The sequence below is a fragment of the Heterodontus francisci genome, chromosome 8, assembly GCF_036365525.1.
Source record: "Heterodontus francisci isolate sHetFra1 chromosome 8, sHetFra1.hap1, whole genome shotgun sequence".
Taxonomy (NCBI): Eukaryota; Metazoa; Chordata; class Chondrichthyes; order Heterodontiformes; family Heterodontidae; genus Heterodontus; species Heterodontus francisci.
The window spans coordinates 1,882,287-1,901,017 of NC_090378.1; the positions used below are offsets into that span (position 1 = coordinate 1,882,287).

General features: G+C 58.3%; 1 protein-coding gene across 2 annotated transcripts in view; it reads left to right on the forward strand.

The window, feature by feature from the left end:
* Positions 1–18,731, forward strand: part of LOC137372614 (guanine nucleotide exchange factor VAV3-like) — a 350,921-nt gene that overhangs the window by 35,358 nt on the left and 296,832 nt on the right. For both annotated transcript variants that reach the window (XR_010975463.1, XM_068036548.1), the window contains exon 2: positions 16,998–17,114. Coding sequence is in view for 1 of the 2 variants with exons in the window: in XM_068036548.1 (XP_067892649.1) it covers positions 16,998–17,114 (117 nt within the window). In the remaining variant the exon portion in view is untranslated. The remainder of the gene's footprint in view (positions 1–16,997; positions 17,115–18,731) is intronic.

The window sequence follows — 18,731 nt, forward strand, 5'->3', positions numbered from 1 at the left end:
TTCAGTCCTGACCCTCCGACAGTGCAGGATGCCCTCAGTCCTGACCCTCCGACAGTGCAGCACTCCCTCAGTACTGCCCCTCCGACAGTGCAGCACTCCCTCAGTACTGACCCCCCCACAGTGCAGCCCTCCCTCAGGACTGCCCCTCCGACAGTGCAGCCCTCCCTCAGGACTGCCCCTCCGACAGTGCAGCCCTCCCTCAGTACTGTCCCTCCGACAGTGCAGCGCTCCCTCGGTACTGCCCCTCAGACAGTGCAGCGCTCCCTGCGTACTGCCCCTCTGTGAGTGCAGCGCTCTCTCGGTACTGCCCTTCTGACAGTGCAGCACTACCTCAGTACTGTCCCTTCGACAGTGCAGCGCTCCCTTGGAACTGCCCCTCCGACAGTGCAGCACTCCCTCACTACTGCCCCTCCGACAGTGCAGCTCTACCCTCAGTACTGCCCCTCCGACAGTGCAGCACTCCCTCAGTACTGCCCCTCCGACAGTGCAGCACTCCCTCTGTACTGACCCTCCGACATTGCGGTGCCTGCTCAGTACTGACCCTCCGACAGTGCAGCACTCCCTCAGTGCTGACCCTCCGACAGTGCAGCGCTCCCTCGGTACTGCCCCTCCGACAGTGCAGCGCTCCCTCAGTACTGCCGCTCCGACATTGCAGCACTCCCTCAGTACTGACCCTCCGACACTGCAGCACTCCCTCAGTACTGACCTTACGACAGTGCAGCACTCCCTCAGTACTGACCTTACGACAGTGCAGCACTCCCTCAGTACTGACCTTACGACAGTGCAGCACTCCCTCAGTCCTGACCCTCAGACAGTGCAGCACTCCCTCAGTCCTGACCCTCCGACAGTGCAGGACTCCCTCAGTCCTGACCTTACGACAGTGCAGCACTCCCTCAGTACTGACCTTACGACAGTCCAGCACTCCCTCAGTCCTGACCTTCAGACAGTCCAGCACTCCCTCTGTCCTGACCCTCCGACAGTGCAGCACTCCTTCAGTCCTGACCCTCCGACAGTGCAGGACGCCCTCAGTCCTGACCCTCGGACAGTGCAGCACTCCCTCAGTACTGCCCCTCCGACAGTGCAGCACTCCCTCAGTACTGACCCTCCGACACTGCAGCACTCCCTCAGTACTGACCTTACGACAGTGCAGCACTCCCTCAGTACTGACCTTACGACAGTGCAGCACTCCCTCAGTACTGACCTTACGACAGTGCAGCACTCCCTCAGTACTGACCTTACGACAGTGCAGCACTCCCTCAGTACTGACCTTACGACAGTGCAGCACTCCCTCAGTACTGACCTTACGACATTGCAGCACTCCCTCAGTACTGACCCTCCGACACTGCAGCACTCCCTCAGTACTGACCTTACGACAGTGCAGCACTCCCTCAGTACTGACCTTACGACAGTGCAGCACTCCCTCAGTCCTGACCTTACGACAGTGCAGCACTCCCTCAGTCCTGACCCTCAGACAGTCCAGCACTCCCTCAGTCCTGACCCTCCGACAGTGCAGGACTCCCTCAGTCCTGACCTTACGACAGTGCAGCACTCCCTCAGTCCTGACCTTACGACAGTGCAGCACTCCCTCAGTACTGACCTTACGACAGTCCAGCACTCCCTCAGTCCTGACCCTCAGACAGTCCAGCACTCCCTCAGTCCTGACCCTCCGACAGTGCAGCACTCCTTCAGTCCTGACCCTCCGACAGTGCAGGACGCCCTCAGTCCTGCCCCTCCGACAGTGCAGCACTCCCTCTGTACGGACCCTCCGACAGTGCAGCACTCCCTCTGTACGGACCCTCCGACAGTGCAGCACTCCCTCAGTACTGCCCCTCCGACAGTGCAGTACTCCCTCAGTACTGACCCTCCGACAGTGCAGCACTCCCTCAGTACTGACCCTCTGACAGTGCAGCACTCCCTCAGTACTGACCTTACGACAGTGCAGCTCTCCCTCAGTCCTGACCCTCCGACATTGCAGCACTCCCTCAGTCCTGACCCTCAGACAGTGCAGCACTCCCTCAGTCCTGACCCTCGGACAGTGCAGGACGCCCTCAGTCCTTACCCTCCGACAGTGCAGGACGCCCTCAGTCCTTACCCTCCGACAGTGCAGGACGCCCTCAGTCCTTACCCTCCGACAGTGCAGGACGCCCTCAGTCCTTACCCTCCGACAGTGCAGGACGCCCTCAGTCCTTACCCTCCGACAGTGCAGGACGCCCTCAGTCCTTACCCTCCGACAGTGGAGGACGCCCTCAGTCCTTACCCTCCGACAGTGGAGGACGCCCTCAGTCCTTACCCTCCGACAGTGCAGGACGCCCTCAGTCCTTACCCTCCGACAGTGCAGGACGCCCTCAGTCCTTACCCTCCGACAGTGCAGGACGCCCTCAGTCCTTACCCTCCGACAGTGCAGGACGCCCTCAGTCCTTACCCTCCGACAGTGCAGGACGCCCTCAGTCCTTACCCTCCGACAGTGCAGGACGCCCTCAGTCCTTACCCTCCGACAGTGCAGGACGCCCTCAGTCCTTACCCTCCGACAGTGCAGGACGCCCTCAGTCCTTACCCTCCGACAGTGCAGGACGCCCTCAGTCCTTACCCTCCGACAGTGCAGGACGCCCTCAGTCCTTACCCTCCGACAGTGCAGGACGCCCTCAGTCCTTACCCTCCGACAGTGCAGGACGCCCTCAGTCCTTACCCTCCGACAGTGCAGGACGCCCTCAGTCCTTACCCTCCGACAGTGCAGGACGCCCTCAGTCCTTACCCTCCGACAGTGCAGGACGCCCTCAGTCCTTACCCTCCGACAGTGCAGGACGCCCTCAGTCCTGACCCTCCGACAGCGCAGGACGCCCTCAGTCCAGACCCTCCGACAGCGCAGGACTCCCTCAGTCCTGACCCTCCGACAGCGCAGGACTCCCTCAGTACTGACCCTCCGACAGCGCAGCACTCCCTCAGTGCAGACCCTCCGACAGCGCGGCACTCCCTCTGTACCGGCCCTCCGACAGTGCGGTGCCTCATCAGTACCGACCCTCCAACAGTGCAGCACTCCCTCAGGACTGCCCCTGCGACAGTGCAGCACTCCCTCGGTACTGCCCCTCCGACAGTGCAGCACTCCCCTCACTACTGCCCCTCCCACAGTGTAACGCTCCCTCGGTACCGACCCTCCGACAGTGCAGCCGTCCCTCAGTACCGACCCTCCGACAGTGCAGCATTCCCTCAGGACTGCCCCTCCGACAGTACAGCGCTCCCTCGGTACTGCCCCTCCGACAGTGCAGCGCTCCCTCAGTACTGCCCCTCCGACAGTGCAGCACTCCCTCGGTACTGCCCCTCCGACAGTGCAGCATTCCCTCAGGACTGCCCCTCCGACAGTGCAGCATTCCCTCAGGACTGCCCCTCAGACAGTACAGCACTCCCTCAGTACTGCCCCTCCGACAGTGCAGCACTCCCTCGGTACTGCCCCTCCGACAGTGCAGCACTCCCTCGGTACTGCCCCTCCGACAGTGCAGCACTCCCTCAGGACTGCCCCTCCGACAGTGCGGTGCCTCCTCAGTACTTACCCTCCGACGGTGCAGCACTCCCTCAGTACTGCCCCTCCGACAGTGCAGCACTCCCTCAGTACTGACCCTCCGACAGTGCAGCGCTCCCTCAGTACTGCCCCTCCGACAGTGCAGCGCTCCCTCGGTACTGCCCCTCCGACAGTGCAGCACTCCCTCGGTACTGCCCCTGCGACTGTGCAGCGCTCCCTCTGTCCTGACGCTCCGACAGTGCGGTGCCTCCTCAGTCCTGACCCTCCGACAGTGCAGCACTCCCTCAGGACAGCCCCTGCGACAGTGCAGCCCTCCCTCAGTACTGACCCTCCGACAGTGCAGCAATCCCTCTGTACTGACCCTCCGACAGTGCGGTGCCTCCTCAGTACCGACCCTCCGACAGTGCAGCACTCCCTCAGTACTGACTCTCCGACAGTGCAGCACTCCCTCAGTACTGCCCCTCCGACAGTGCAGCACTCCCTCAGGACTGCCCCTCCGACAGTGCAGCCCTCCCTCAGTACTGACCCTCTGACAGTGCAGTACTCCCTCGGTACTGTCCCTCCAACAGTGCAGCACTGCCTCTGTACTGCCCCTCCGACAGTGCAGCGATCCCTCGGTGCTGCCCCTCCGACAGTGCGGCGCTCCCTCGGTACTGCCCCTCCGACAGTGCGGCGCTCCCTCGGTACTGCCCCTCCGACAGTGCGGCGCTCCCTCGGTACTGCCCCTCCGACATTGCGGCGCTCCCTCGGTACTGCCCCTCCGACAGTGCGGCGCTCCCTCGGTACTGCCCCTCCGACAGTGCGGCGCTCCCTCGGTACTGCCCCTCCGACAGTGCGGCGCTCCCTCGGTACTGCCACTCCGACAGTGCGGCGCTCCCTCGGTACTGCCCCTCCGACAGTGCGGCGCTCCCTCGGTACTGCCCCTCCGACAGTGCGGCGCTCCCTCGGTACTGCCCCTCCGACAGTGCGGCGCTCCCTCGGTACTGCCCCTCCGACAGTGCGGCGCTCCCTCGGTACTGCCCCTCCGACAGTGCGGCGCTCCCTCGGTACTGACCCTCCGACAGTGCGGTGCCTCCTCAGTCCTGACCCTCCGACAGTGCAGCGCTCCCTCAGGACTGCCCCTCCGACAGTGCAGCGCTCCCTCAGTACTGCCCCTCCGACGGTGCAGCTCTCCCTCAGGACTGCCCCTCCGACAGTGCAGCACTCCCTCAGGACTGCCCCTGCGACAGTGCAGCCCTCCCTCTGTACTGGCCCTCCGACAGTGCGGTGCCTCATCAGTACTGACTCTCCAACAGTGCAGCGCTCCCTCGGCACTGCCCCTCCGACAGTGCAGCGCTCCCTCGGCACTGCCCCTCCGACAGTGCAGCGCTCCCTCGGCACTGCCCCTCCGACAGTGCAGCGCTCCCTCGGCACTGCCCCTCCGACAGTGCAGCGCTCCCTCGGCACTGCCCCTCCGACAGTGCAGCGCTCCCTCGGCACTGCCCCTCCGACAGTGCAGCGCTCCCTCGGCACTGCCCCTCCGACAGTGCAGCGCTCCCTCGGCACTGCCCCTCCGACAGTGCAGCGCTCCCTCGGTACTGCCCCTCCGACAGTGCAGCGCTCCCTCGGTACTGCCCCTCCGACAGCGCAGCCCTCCCTCGGTACTGCCCCTCCGACAGCGCAACACTCCCTCGGTACTTCTCCTCCGACAGTGCAGTGCTCCCTCGGTACTTCCCCTCCGACAGTGCAGCCCGCCCTCTGTACTACCCCTCCGACAGTGCAGCACTCCCTCAGTCCTGACAAGCGGACAGTGCAGCACTCAATCAGTACTGCCCCTCCGACAGTGCAACGCTCCCTCGGTACTGCCCCTCCGACAGCGCAGCCCTCCCTCGGTACTGCCCCTCCGACAATGCAACGCTCCCTCGGTACTGCCCCTCCGACAGTGCAGCGCTCCCTCGGTACTGCCCCTCCGACATCGCAGCCCTCCCTCGGTACTGCCCCTCCGACAGCGCAGCCCTCCCTCGGTACTGCCCCTCCGACAGCGCAGCCCTCCCTCGGTTCTGCCCCTCCGACAGTGCAGCGCTCCCTCGGTTCTGCCCCTCCGACAGTGCAGCGCTCCCTCTGCACTGCCCCTCCGACAGTGCAGCGCTCCCTCGGTACGACCCCTCCGACAGTGCAGCGCTCCCTCGGTACTGCCCCTCCGACAGTGCAGCGCTCCCTCGGTACTGCCCCTCCGACAGTGCAGCCCGCCCTCGGTACTACCCCTCCGACAGTGCAGCACTCCCTCGGTCCTGACAAGCGGACAGTGCAGCACTCCCTCAGTACTGTCCCTCCGACAGTGCAGCACTCCTTCGGTACTGCCCCTCCGGCAGTGCAGCCCGCCCTCGGTACTACCCCTCCGACAGTGCAGCACTCCCTCGGTCCTGACAAGCGGACAGTGCAGCACTCCCTCAGTACTGTCCCTCCGACAGTGCAGCACTCCCTCGGTACTGCCCCTCCGACAGTGCAGCCCTCCCTCAGTACTGACCCTCCGACAGTGCAGCGCTCCCTCGTTACTGCCGCTCCGACAGTGCAGCACTGACTCTCCGACAGTGCAGCACTTCCCTCAGTACTGCCCCTCCGACAGTGCAGCACTTCCCTCAGTACTGCCCCTCCGACAGTGCAGCGCTCCCTCGGTACTGCCCCTCCGACAGTGCAGCACTCCCTCAGTACTGCCCCTCCGACAGTGCAGCACTTCCTCGGTACTGCCCCTCCGACAGTGCAGCGCTCCCTTGGCACTGCCCCTCCGACAGTGCAGCACTCCCTCGGTCCTGACAAGCGGACAGTGCAGCACTCCCTCAGTACTGCCCCTTCGACATTGCAGCACTCCCTCGGTACTGCCCCTCCGACAGTGCAGCACTCCCTCGGTACTGCCCCTCCGACAGTGCAGCACTCCCTCGGTACTGCCCCTCCGACAGTGCAGTGCTCCCTCGGTACTTCCCCTCTGACAGTGCAGCGCTCCCTCGGTACTGCCCCTCCGACAGTGCAGCGCTCCCTCGGTACTGCCCCTCCGACAGTGCAGCGCTCCCTCGGTACTGCCCCTCCGACAGTGCAGCACTCCCTCAGTACTGACAAGCGGACAGTGCAGCTCTCCCTCAGTACTGCCCGTCCGACAGTGCTACGCTCCCTCAGTACTGCCCCTCCGACAGTGCAGCGCTCCCTCGGTACTGCCCCTCCGACAGTGCAGCGCTCCCTCGGTACTGACCCTCTGACAGTGCAACACTCCCTCAGTAGTGCCCCTCTGACAGTGCAGCACTCCCTCAGTAGTGCCCCTCTGACAGTGCAGCACTCCCTCAGTAGTGCCCCTCTGACAGTGCAGCACTCCCTCAGTACTGCCCTTCTGACAGTGCAGCACTCCCTCAGTACTGCCCTTCTGACAGTGCAGCACTCCCTCAGTACTGACCCTCCGACAGTGCAGAACTCCCTCGGTACTGCCCCTCCGAAAGTGCAGCACTCCCTCGGTACTGCCCCTCCGACAGTGCAGCACTCCCTCAGTACTGCCCCTCCGACAGTGCAGCACTCCCTCACTACTGCCCCTCCGACCGTGCAGCACTCCCTCGGTACTGCCCCTCCGACAGTGCAGCGCTTCCTCGGTACTGACCCTCCGACAGTGCAGCACTCCTTCGGTACTGCCCCTCCGGCAGTGCAGCACTCCCTGAGTACTGACCCTCTGACATTTCAGTACTCCCTCAGTACTGACCCTCCGACAGTGCAGCACTCCCTCAGTACTGACCCTCCGACAGTGCAGCACTCCCTCAGTACTGACCCTCCAACAGTGCAGCACTCCTTCGGTACTGCCCCTCCGGCAGTGCAGCACTCCCTCAGTGCTGACCCTCCGACAGTGCAGCACTCCCTCAGTACTGACCCTCCGACAGTGCAGCACTCCCTCAGTACTGACCCTACGACAGTGCAGTGCTCCCTCGGTACTGCCCCTCCGACAGTGCAGCACTCCCTCAGTACTGCCCCTCCGACAGTGCAGTGCTCCCTCGGTACTGCCCCTCCGACAGTGCAGCACTCCCTCAGTACTGCCCCTCCGACAGTGCAGCACTCCCTCAGTACTGCCCCTCCGACAGTGCAGCACTTCCTCGGTACTGCCCCTCCGACAGTGCAGCGCTCCCTCCGTACTGCCCCTCCGACAGTGCAGCGCTCCCTCCGTACTGCCCGTCCGACAGTGCAGCACTCCCTCGGTACTGCCCGTCCGACAGTGCAGCACTCCCTTGGTACTGCCCCTCCGAAAGTGCAGCACTCCCTCGGTACTGCCCCTCCGACAGTGCAGCACTCCTTCGGTACTGCCCCTCCGGCAGTGCAGCACTCCCTGAGTACTGACCCTCTGACATTTCAGTACTTCCTCGGTACTGCCCCTCCGACAGTGCAGCGCTCCCTCCGTACTGCCCCTCCGACAGTGCAGCGCTCCCTCCGTACTGCCCCTCCGACAGTGCAGCGCTCCCTCCGTACTGCCACTCCGACAGTGCAGCACTCCGTCGGTACTGCCCCTCCGACAGTGCAGCGCTCCCTCGGTACTGCCCCTCCGACAGTGCAGCACTCCCTCGGTACTGCCCCTTCGACATTGCAGCACTCCCTCGGTACTGCCCCTCCGACAGTGCAGCACTCCCTCGGTACTGCCCCTCCGACAGTGCAGCGCTCCCTCGGTACTTCCCCTCCGACAGTGCAGCGCTCCCTCGGTACTGCCCCTCCGACAGTGCAGCCCGCCCTCGGTACTGCCCCTCCGACAGTGCAGCGCTCCCTCGGTACTGCCCCTCCGACAGTGCAGCGCTCCCTCGGTACAACCCCTCCGACAGTGCAGCGCTCCCTCGGTACTGCCCCTCCGACAGTGCAGCCCGCCCTCGGTACTGCCCCTCCGACAGTGCAGCGCTCCCTCGGTACTTCCCCTCCGACAGTGCAGCGCTCCCTCGGTACTGCCCCTCCGACAGTGCAGCCTGCCCTCGGTACTACCCCTCCGACAGTGCAGCACTCCCTCAGTCCTGACAAGCGGACAGTGCAGCACTCCCTCAGTACTGCCCCTCCGACAGTGCTACGCTCCCTCGGTACTGCCCCTCCGACAGTGCGGTGCCTCATCAGTACTGACCCTCGAACAGTGCAGCAATCCCTCTGTACTGACCCTCGAACAGTGCAGCACCCCCTCAGTCCTGCCCCTCCAACAGTGCAGCACTTCCTCAGTACTGCCCCTCTGACAGTGCAGCACTCCCTCAGTAGTGCCCCTCTGACAGTGCAGCACTCCCTCAGTAGTGCCCCTCTGACAGTGCAGCACTCCCTCGGTACTGCCCCTCTGACAGTGCAGCACTCCCTCGATACTGCCCCTCCGACATTGCAGCGCTCCCTCGGTACTGCCCCTCCGACATTGCAGCGCTCCCTCGGTACTGCCCCTCCGACATTGCAGCGCTCCCTCGGTACTGTCCCTCCGACAGTGCAGCGCTCCCTCGGTATTGCCCCTCCGACAGTGCAGCGCTCCCTCGGTACTACCCCTCCGACAGTGCGGTGCCTCATCAGTACTGACTCTCCAACAGTGCAGCACTCCCTCAGTACTGACCCTCCGACAGTGCAGCACTCCCTCGGTACTGCCCCTCCGACAGTGCAGCACTCCCTCGGTACTGCCCCTCCGACAGTGCAGCACTCCCTCGGTACTGCCCCTCCGACAGTGCAGCACTCCCTCGGTACTGCCCCTCCGACAGTGCAGCACTCCCTCGGTACTGCCCCTCCGACAGTGCAGCACCCCCTCAGTCCTGCCCCTCCAACAGTGCAGCACTCCCTCAGTACTGCCCCTCCGACAGTGCATCACTCCCTCAGTACTGACCCTCCGACAGTCCAGCACCCTCTCAGTACTGCCCCTCCGACAGTGCAGCACTCCCTCAGTACTGCCCCTCCGACAGTGCAGCACTCCCTCAGTACTGCCCCTCCGACAGTGCAGTACTCCCTCAGTAGTGCCCCTCCGATAGTGCAGCACTCCCTCAGTAGTGCCCCTCTGACAGTGCAGCACTCCCTCAGTAGTGCCCCTCTGACAGTGCAGCACTCCCTCGGTACTGCCCCTCTGACAGTGCAGCACTCCCTCGGTACTGCCCCTCTGACAGTGCAGCGCTCCCTCGGTACTGCCCCTCCGACATTGCAGCGCTCCCTCGGTACTGCCCCTCCGACAGTGCAGCGCTCCCTCGGTACTGCCCCTCCGACAGTGCAGCGCTCCCTCGGTACTGCCCCTCCGACAGTGCAGCGCTCCCTCGGTACTGCCCCTCCGACAGTGCAGCGCTCCCTCGGTACTGCCCCTCCGACAGTGCAGCGCTCCCTCGGTACTGCCCCTCCGACAGTGCAGCGCTCCCTCGGTACTGCCCCTCCGACAGTGCAGCGCTCCCTCGGTACTGCCCCTCCGACAGTGCAGCGCTCCCTCGGTACTGCCCCTCCGACAGTGCAGCGCTCCCTCGGTACTGCCCCTCCGACAGTGCAGCGCTCCCTCGGTACTGCCCCTCCGACAGTGCAGCGCTCCCTCGGTACTGCCCCTCCGACAGTGCAGCGCTCCCTCGGTACTGCCCCTCCGACAGTGCAGCGCTCCCTCGGTACTGCCCCTCCGACAGTGCAGCGCTCCCTCGGTACTGCCCCTCCGACAGTGCAGCGCTCCCTCGGTACTGCCCCTCCGACAGTGCAGCGCTCCCTCGGTACTGCCCCTCCGACAGTGCAGCGCTCCCTCGGTACTGCCCCTCCGACAGTGCAGCGCTCCCTCGGTACTGCCCCTCCGACAGTGCAGCGCTCCCTCGGTACTGCCCCTCCGACAGTGCAGCGCTCCCTCGGTACTGCCCCTCCGACAGTGCAGCGCTCCCTCGGTACTGCCCCTCCGACAGTGCAGCGCTCCCTCGGTACTGCCGCTCTGAAAGTGCACCCCTCCTTCAGTACTGCCCCTCCGACAGTGCAGCACTCCCTCGGTACTGCCCCTCAGACAGTGCAGCACTCCCACGGTACTGCCCCTCCGACAGTGCAGCACTTCCTCAGTACAGCCCCTCCAACAGTGCAGCACTCCCTCAGGACTGCCCTTCCGACAGTGCCGCCCTCTCTCAGTACTGACCCTCCGACATTGCAGCACCCCCTCAGTACTGACCCTCCGACATTGCAGCACCCCCTCAGTACTGACCCTCCGACAGTGCAGCACCCGCTCAGTACTGACCCTCCGACAGTGCAGCACTCCCTCAGTACTGACCCTCCGACAGTGCAGCACTCCCTCAGTACTGACCCTCCGACAGTGCAGCACTCCCTCAGTACTGACCCTCCGACAGTGCAGCACTCCCTCAGTACTGACCCTCCGACAGTGCAGCACTCCCTCAGTACTAACCCTCCGACAGTGCAGCACCCCCTCAGGACTGCCCCTCCGACAGTGCCGCCCTCTCTCAGTACTGACCCTCCGACAGTGCAGCACCCCCTCAGTATTGCCCCTCCGACAGTGCAGCACTCCCTCAGTGCAGCCCCTCCAACAGTGCAGCACTCCCTCAGTACTGACCCTCCTACAGTGCAGAACTCCCTCAGGACTGTCCCTGCGACAGTGCAGTACTCAGTGCTGCCCCTCTGACAGTGCAGCACTCCCTCAATACTCCCCCTCCGACAGTGCAGCACTCCCTCGGTACTGACCCTCCGACAGTGCAGCATTCCCTCGGTACTGACCCTCCGACAGTGCAGCACTCCCTCGGTACTGCCCCTCCGACAGTGCAGCTCTCCCTCGGTACTGCCCCTCCGACAGTGCAGCACTCCCTCAGTACTGCCCCTCCGACAGTGCAGCACTCCCTCAGTACTGCCCCTCCGACAGTGCAGCACTCCCCCAGTACTGCCCCTCCGACAGTGCAGCACTCCCTCGTTCCTGCCCCTCTGACAGTGCACACTCTCTCGTTCCTGCCCCTCTGACAGTGCAGCACTCCCTCGTTCCTGCCCCTCTGACAGTGCACACTCTCTCGGTCCTGCCCCTCTGACAGTGCAGCACTCCCTCGGTTCTGCCCCTCTGACAGTGCACACTCCCTCGATCCTGCCCCTCTGACAGTGCCGCCCTCCCTCGGTCCTGCCCCTCTGACAGTGCCGCCCTCCCTCGGTCCTGCCCCTCTGACAGTGCAGCACTCCCTCGTTCCTGCCCCTCTGACAGTGCACACTCTCTCGTTCCTGCCCCTCTGACAGTGCAGCACTCCCTCGTTCCTGCCCCTCTGACAGTGCACACTCTCTCGGTCCTGCCCCTCTGACAGTGCAGCACTCCCTCGGTTCTGCCCCTCTGACAGTGCACACTCCCTCGATCCTGCCCCTCTGACAGTGCAGCACTCCCTCGGTCCTGCCCCTCTGACAGTGCAGCACCCCCTCAGGACTGCCCCTCTGACAGTGCCGCCCTCTCTCAGTACTGACCCTCCGACAGTGCAGCACCCCCTCAGTATTGCCCCTCCGACAGTGCAGCACTCCCTCAGTGCAGCCCCTCCGACAGTGCAGCTCTCCCTCGGTACTGCCCCTCCGACAGTGCAGCACTCCCTCAGTACTGCCCCTCCGACAGTGCAGCACTCCCTCAGTACTGCCCCTCCGACAGTGCAGCACTCCCCCAGTACTGCCCCTCCGACAGTGCAGCACTCCCTCGTTCCTGCCCCTCTGACAGTGCACACTCTCTCGTTCCTGCCCCTCTGACAGTGCAGCACTCCCTCGTTCCTGCCCCTCTGACAGTGCACACTCTCTCGGTCCTGCCCCTCTGACAGTGCAGCACTCCCTCGGTTCTGCCCCTCTGACAGTGCACACTCCCTCGCTCCTGCCCCTCTGACAGTGCCGCCCTCCCTCGGTCCTGCCCCTCTGACAGTGCCGCCCTCCCTCGGTCCTGCCCCTCTGACAGTGCAGCACTCCCTCGTTCCTGCCCCTCTGACAGTGCACACTCTCTCGTTCCTGCCCCTCTGACAGTGCAGCACTCCCTCGTTCCTGCCCCTCTGACAGTGCACACTCTCTCGGTCCTGCCCCTCTGACAGTGCAGCACTCCCTCGGTTCTGCCCCTCTGACAGTGCACACTCCCTCGATCCTGCCCCTCTGACAGTGCAGCACTCCCTCGGTCCTGCCCCTCTGACAGTGCCGCCCTCCCTCGGTCCTGCCCCTCTGACAGTGCAACACTCCCTCGGTCCTGTCCCTCTGACAGTGCACACTCTCTCGGTCCTGCCCCTCTGACCGTGCAGCACTCCCTCAATAATGCCCAGGAAGTGTCAGTGTAGAATTTGTGCTTGATCCCAAGATCTTCTGACTCAGAGGTGAGAGTGAAATAATCCTCTGATCGCCTGCTGACACCCGAAACCCAGAATGAGTTCGATGTGTGACAGAGCCTATTTTCAAACCGGGATGAGTCAAAAGCTGCTGCTCGAGCTGAGGAAAGGGAAGCAGCAAGAGTATCCTGTTGTGACACTCCATCTGTTTTAGCAGCGACACTGAAAGTTTCAGCTCAGTGACATTTCATCAGAGCTGTTAATGTATGGAGGTGAAAGCAGTGCCAGGAAAAGGGTTGGAGGGGAGGATTGAACAGAAAGGAAGGTCTGCAATAGGCTGAAAGGCATGAGAAATTAAATGATAAAAAGGGTTGAGAATGGGACAGTCAAGAAACAAATGATAGGTTTTGAGGAGGTGTGAATGGTTATAGCGGAAGAGGAGGGAAGCAGGGAAAACGTAGTGAAGTAGAGAAGGTCTTCGTGGCCTGGGAATATGGAGGTGAATGACGGGGAGACCCTAGCGGTGCAGAACACTCCTAGTTGTGAACTAACGGGATCCTGGGAGATGTTTTCCTTAAACTGAGCTTGTGCACAGTTACACAGCCCGTTCACGTGTTGTCCCCTTTAAGATACTGGACATGTAGGCACAGCTGCAATGCAAGAGGATTTCGAGGGTCCCGACATTGAAATGAACAGGCCGCTGACAACAAAAATAATTTCGAGGGTACATTAATTCCCCAGCCTGCACAGCACCCAGTGTTAGCCCACACCACCTCCAGTCAAGGAGCTGCAGCAACTGCATGAGGCTGAATCAGATTGTTCCCTTCATTGTCTCATCCTCCCGCCTATCTCTCTAACCTCCTCCAGCCCTACAACCCCCTACAATCTCTGCACTCCTCCAGTTCTGAAGCTTGCACATTCTCCAGGCCCTTTGCTCCATCATTGGCAGCTGTGCCTTTATCTCCCTGAGCCCTGAACTCTGGACTTCCCTCCCTGCACCTCTCTGCCTCTCACTCTTTTAAGATATTTTTAACACCTTCCTCTTTGACCAAGCTTTTCGTCACTTGTCTAAATGTTTCCTTAAGCAGCTTGGAGTCACATTATGTCTGATAATGTCCCTGTGAGGCACGTTGGGAAGTTTTATTCTGTTAAAGTTTATATGAGCAAAGTAGTGTTCTTTCATTCCAGCACCTGCTGCCTTTCCCAGGGTTCAGGATTGTACCCAGTCTGAACACAGGAAAGATTCAGCCCCTCAAGCCTGTTCCCCTATTCAATTAGATCATGGCTGATCTGTATCTGAACTCCATCTACCAGCCTTGCTTCAGATATCTTGATCCTTTTATCCAACAAAAATCTAGCAATCTACAACATCTGAAATTTTCATTTGATCCCCAACCTCAGCAGCATTTTGGGAAGGAGAGTTGCAGATTAGCCCTGACATGGCTGAAACCAGAGTGGTTCAGTGGACAGCACTCTTACCTCTGAGCACAGGATTGAGCACAAAAGGCTGATGCTCCAGTGCAGGACTGAGGGAGTTCTGCACTGTCAGAGGTGCTGCCTTTTCGATGAGACATTAAACTGTAGCCCTGTCTGCCCTTACGGGTAAACGTAAAAGATCCCATTGCACTATTTTGAAGAGGAGCAGGGGAGTTCTCCCTGGTGCTCTAGCCAATATCCATTCTTGAATCAACATCACTAAAACAGATTATCTGGTCATTATCACATTGCTGTTTGTGGGATCTTGCTGTGTGCACAGTTTGACTGCCATGTTTCCTACATTACAACAGTGAATATTCTTTATTGGCTGTAAAGCAGCACTTTGAGATGTCTGGTAGTCCTGAAAGGTGCTATCGAAATACAAATCTTTCCTTTTTCTTTACCGTTTGAAATAAAAGAACAAACTTGCATTTTGACAGCAGGTTTCCTGAGCTCAGGAAATCTCAAAGCACATTATAGCTAATGAAGTACATTTAAAGTGTAGTCACTGTAGGAATCTACTAATGTAAGAAAGGCGACAGCCGATTTGCGCACAGCAAGCTCCCACAAACAGCAATGAAATAAATGACTAGATAATCTGATTTAGTTGTTGGTTCTTTGTGTGAAGAAGTGCTTCCGAACATCACCCCTGAATAGCCTGGCTCGAATTTTAAGGTTATGATCCCTTGCGCTGAATTCCCCTACCAAAGGAAATAGTTTCTATCTACCTTGTCAACTCCTTTAATTATCTTAAACACCTCAATTAGATCACCCGTTAATCTGCTAAACTCAAGTGAATACAAGCTATAATATAAGAATATAAACTATACAGCCTGTCTTTATAATTTAAGCCTGCTTTTCATTCTCGTGAATCTATGCCACAGTTCCTCCCAATCCAGTATATGCTTCCTGGTATGTGGTCCCTAGAACTGAATGCAGTACTCTAGCTGGGCTCTAACCACAGCTCTATATAACTGTAACATGATTCGCACCCTGTTGTGTTCTAATACTCCAAGTGTGAGAGAATCAGTGTCCTGAATCAATTGTGTGAGGTTCGGGGTGTGATATTACACCATGATGGGGATAGCCGGCTGTTCAGCCATTCTTACCCATGATCTGATAGGGTTGTTTTTCTCTTTAGTGTGGGTTACTGATCTGTTTTGTTTTTCATTGGGAATCTTCATTGGATATACATTAATGATTTGGAGGAAAGTATAGGTGGACTGATTAGCAAATTTGCAGACGACACTAAGATTGGTGGAGTAGCAGATAGTGAAGGGGACTGTCAGAGAATACAGCAGAATATAGATAGATTGGAGAGTTGGGCAGAGAAATGGCAGATGGAGTTCAATCAGGGCAAATGCGAGGTGATGCATTTTGGAAGATCCAATTCAAGAGTGAACTATACAGTAAATGGAAAAGTCCTGGGGAAAATTGATGTCCAGAGAGATTTGGGTGTTCAGGTCCACTGTTCCCTGAAGGTGGCAACGCAGGTAAATAGAGTGGTCAAGAAGGCATACGGCATGCTTTCCTTCATCGGACGGGGCATTGAGTACAAGAGTTGGCAGGTCATGTTACAGTTGTATAGGACTTTGGTTCGGCCACATTTGGAATACTGCGTACAGTTCTGGTCGCCACATTATCAAAAGGATGTGGATGCTTTGGAGAGGGTGCAGAGGAGGTTCACCAGGATGTTGCCTGGTATGGAGGGCGCTAGCTATGAAGAGAGGTTGAGTAGATTAGGATTATTTTCATTAGAAAGACGGAGGTTGAGGGGGGACCTGATTGAGGTGTACAAAATCATGAGAGGTATAGACAGGGTGGATAGCAAAAAGCTTTTTCCCAGAGTGGGGGTTTCAATTACTAGAGGACACAAGTTCAAAGTGAAAGGGGAAAAGTTTAGGGGGGATATGCGTGGAAAGTTCTTTACGCAGAGGGTGGTGGGCACCTGGAACGCATTGCCAGCGGAGGTGGTAGATGCGGGCACGATGGAGTCTTTTAAGATGTATCTAGACAGATACATGAATGGGCAGGAAGAAAAGAGATACAGAAGCTTAGAAAATAGGCGACATGTTTAGAGAGAGGCTCTGGATCGGCGCAGGCTTGGAGGGCCGAAGGGCCTGTTCCTGTGCTGTAATTATCTTTGTTCTTTGTTCTTTGAATCTGTCTCCTGGGCTGTATTGCAGAGCAACCCTCAATGATTCAGTGGACCTTGGTCCCTAACCATCACTGAGGGTAAACTTCAGCTCATCCAAAACTCTGTGACTGGTCTGCTAGCTCATACCAAATCCTGTTCACCCAGTGCCCCTGTGTTCGCTGATACATTGGCTCCCAGTCTGGCAATGCCTCACTTTTAAATTCTCATCTTTATTTTCAAATCCCTCCGTGGCCTCGTCCCTCCCTATCTCTAACCTCCTCCAGCCTCACAACCCTCCCAGATGTCTGCACTCCTTCAATTCTGGCTTCTTGCACATCTCTGATTTCGATCACTCTAACATAGGTGGCTGGGCCCTCAGGTCTCTCTCTCTCTCTAGCTCACTCTCCTCATTTAAGATGTTCCCTAAAACCTACCTCCTTGAGCAAGCTTTTGGTTACCTGTCCTAATATCTCCTTATGCGGCTCGGTGTCTAATTTGATCTGATTTCTGTTGCTGCAGCAACTTGGGATGTTTCAGCAGTAGAAAGGCTCTGTGTAAATTGTTGCTAAGTATATAAGTTGTTGGTAACTGCTTGTACTTTTTCAGTTATGATTGCTGCATTCAGCTGTGCTTTGTTTGTCTGCTGTTCCAGTTCCTCTGTCTAAAGAATATTCGGACATTCCTCACTACTTGTTGTGACGCTTTTGGGATGCGGAAGAGTGAACTTTTTGATGCTTTTGACCTTTTTGACGTCCGTGATTTTGCTAAGGTAAGGAAGTGTTATCTCCTTTACTGTCCAATCAGGATAGTCAGCTCTTTGTCCAATCTGGAGCAGTTGTTTTTAGACAGTATCAATGACAGTACAAAGGTTAAAATGTTGGTGATATGGTAACACATCCCCTCAGCATTCCCGACTGAAATTGATGACTCTTCATGGACTTGGGCTGGCAAGTGCCATTATCAAACCCACCAGACAATCCTTCATGTGCCACTTTGGACACTGAGTGATTGATTGGTGATTTGATCACAACTCTGTAACAGTTCCTACAGATCGGAGGGTAGCTAATGTAACCCCACTATTTAGAAATGGAGGTAGAGAGAAAGCAGGGAATTATAGACCAGTCAGCCTGACGTCGGTAGTGGGGAAAATTCTAGAGTCCGTTATGAAAGATTTTATAGCAGAGCACTTAGAGAACAGTGGTAGAATCGGGCAGAGTCAGCATGGATTTACGAATGCTTGACAAATCTACTGGAATTCTTCGAGGATGTAACTAGTAGAGTTGACGAGGGGGAGCCAGTGGATGTGGTTTATTTGGACTTTCAGACGGCTTTTGACAAAGTTCCACATAAGAGATTAGTGTGTAAAATTAAAGCGCATGGGATTGGGGGTAGTGTATTGCGATGGATAGAAAATTGGTTGGCAGACAGGAAACAAAGAGTAGGGATAAATGGGTCTTTTTCTGAATGGCAGGCAGTGACTAGTGGGGTACCGCAGGGATCGGTGCTAGGACCCCAGCTATTCACAATATATATTAATTAGTTAGATGAGGGAACTAAATGTAATATCTCCAAATTTGCAGATGACACAAAACTGGGTGGGAGGGTGAGTTGTGAGGAGGATGCAGAGAGGCTTCAGGGTGATTTGGACAGGTTGAGTGAGTGGGCAAATGCATGGCAGATGCAGTATAATGTGGATCAATGTGAGGTTATCCACTTTGGTAGCAAAAACCGGAAGGCAGATTAATATCTGAACGGCTATAAACTGAGAGAGGGGAATATGCAACGAGACCTGGGTGTTCTTGTACACCAGTCGCTGAAGGTAAGCATGCAGGTGCAACAGGCGGTGAAAAAGGCAAATGGTATTTTGGCCTTCATAGTGAGAGGATTCGAGTACAGGAGCAGGGATGTCTTGCTGCAATTATACAGGGCCTTGGTGAGGCCATACCTGGAATATTGTGTGCAGTTTTGGTCTCCTTATCTGAGGAAGGATGTTCTTGCTATAGAGGGAGTGCAGCGAAGGTTTACCAGACTGATTCCTGGGATGGCGGGACTGACGTATGAGGAGAGATTGAGTCGGTTAGGATTATATTCGCTGGAGTTCAGAAGAGTGAGGGGGGGGATCTCATAGAAACCTATAAAATTCTAACAGGACTTGACAGGGTAGATGCAGGAAGGATGTTCCCGATGGTGGGGGAGTCCAGAACCAGGGGTCATAGTCTAAGGATACAGGGTAAACCTTTCAGGACTGAGATGCCTTGCCAGTTGTGTTGGTGCAACCCTGTATTGACCCCCTCCCCAATAATAACTGTGCCCCCCACCAGTTGTGACTCTCCCCCCACCTGACAACCCAAGATTGTAATGACTCTCCCAAACACGCTCCCCAGTA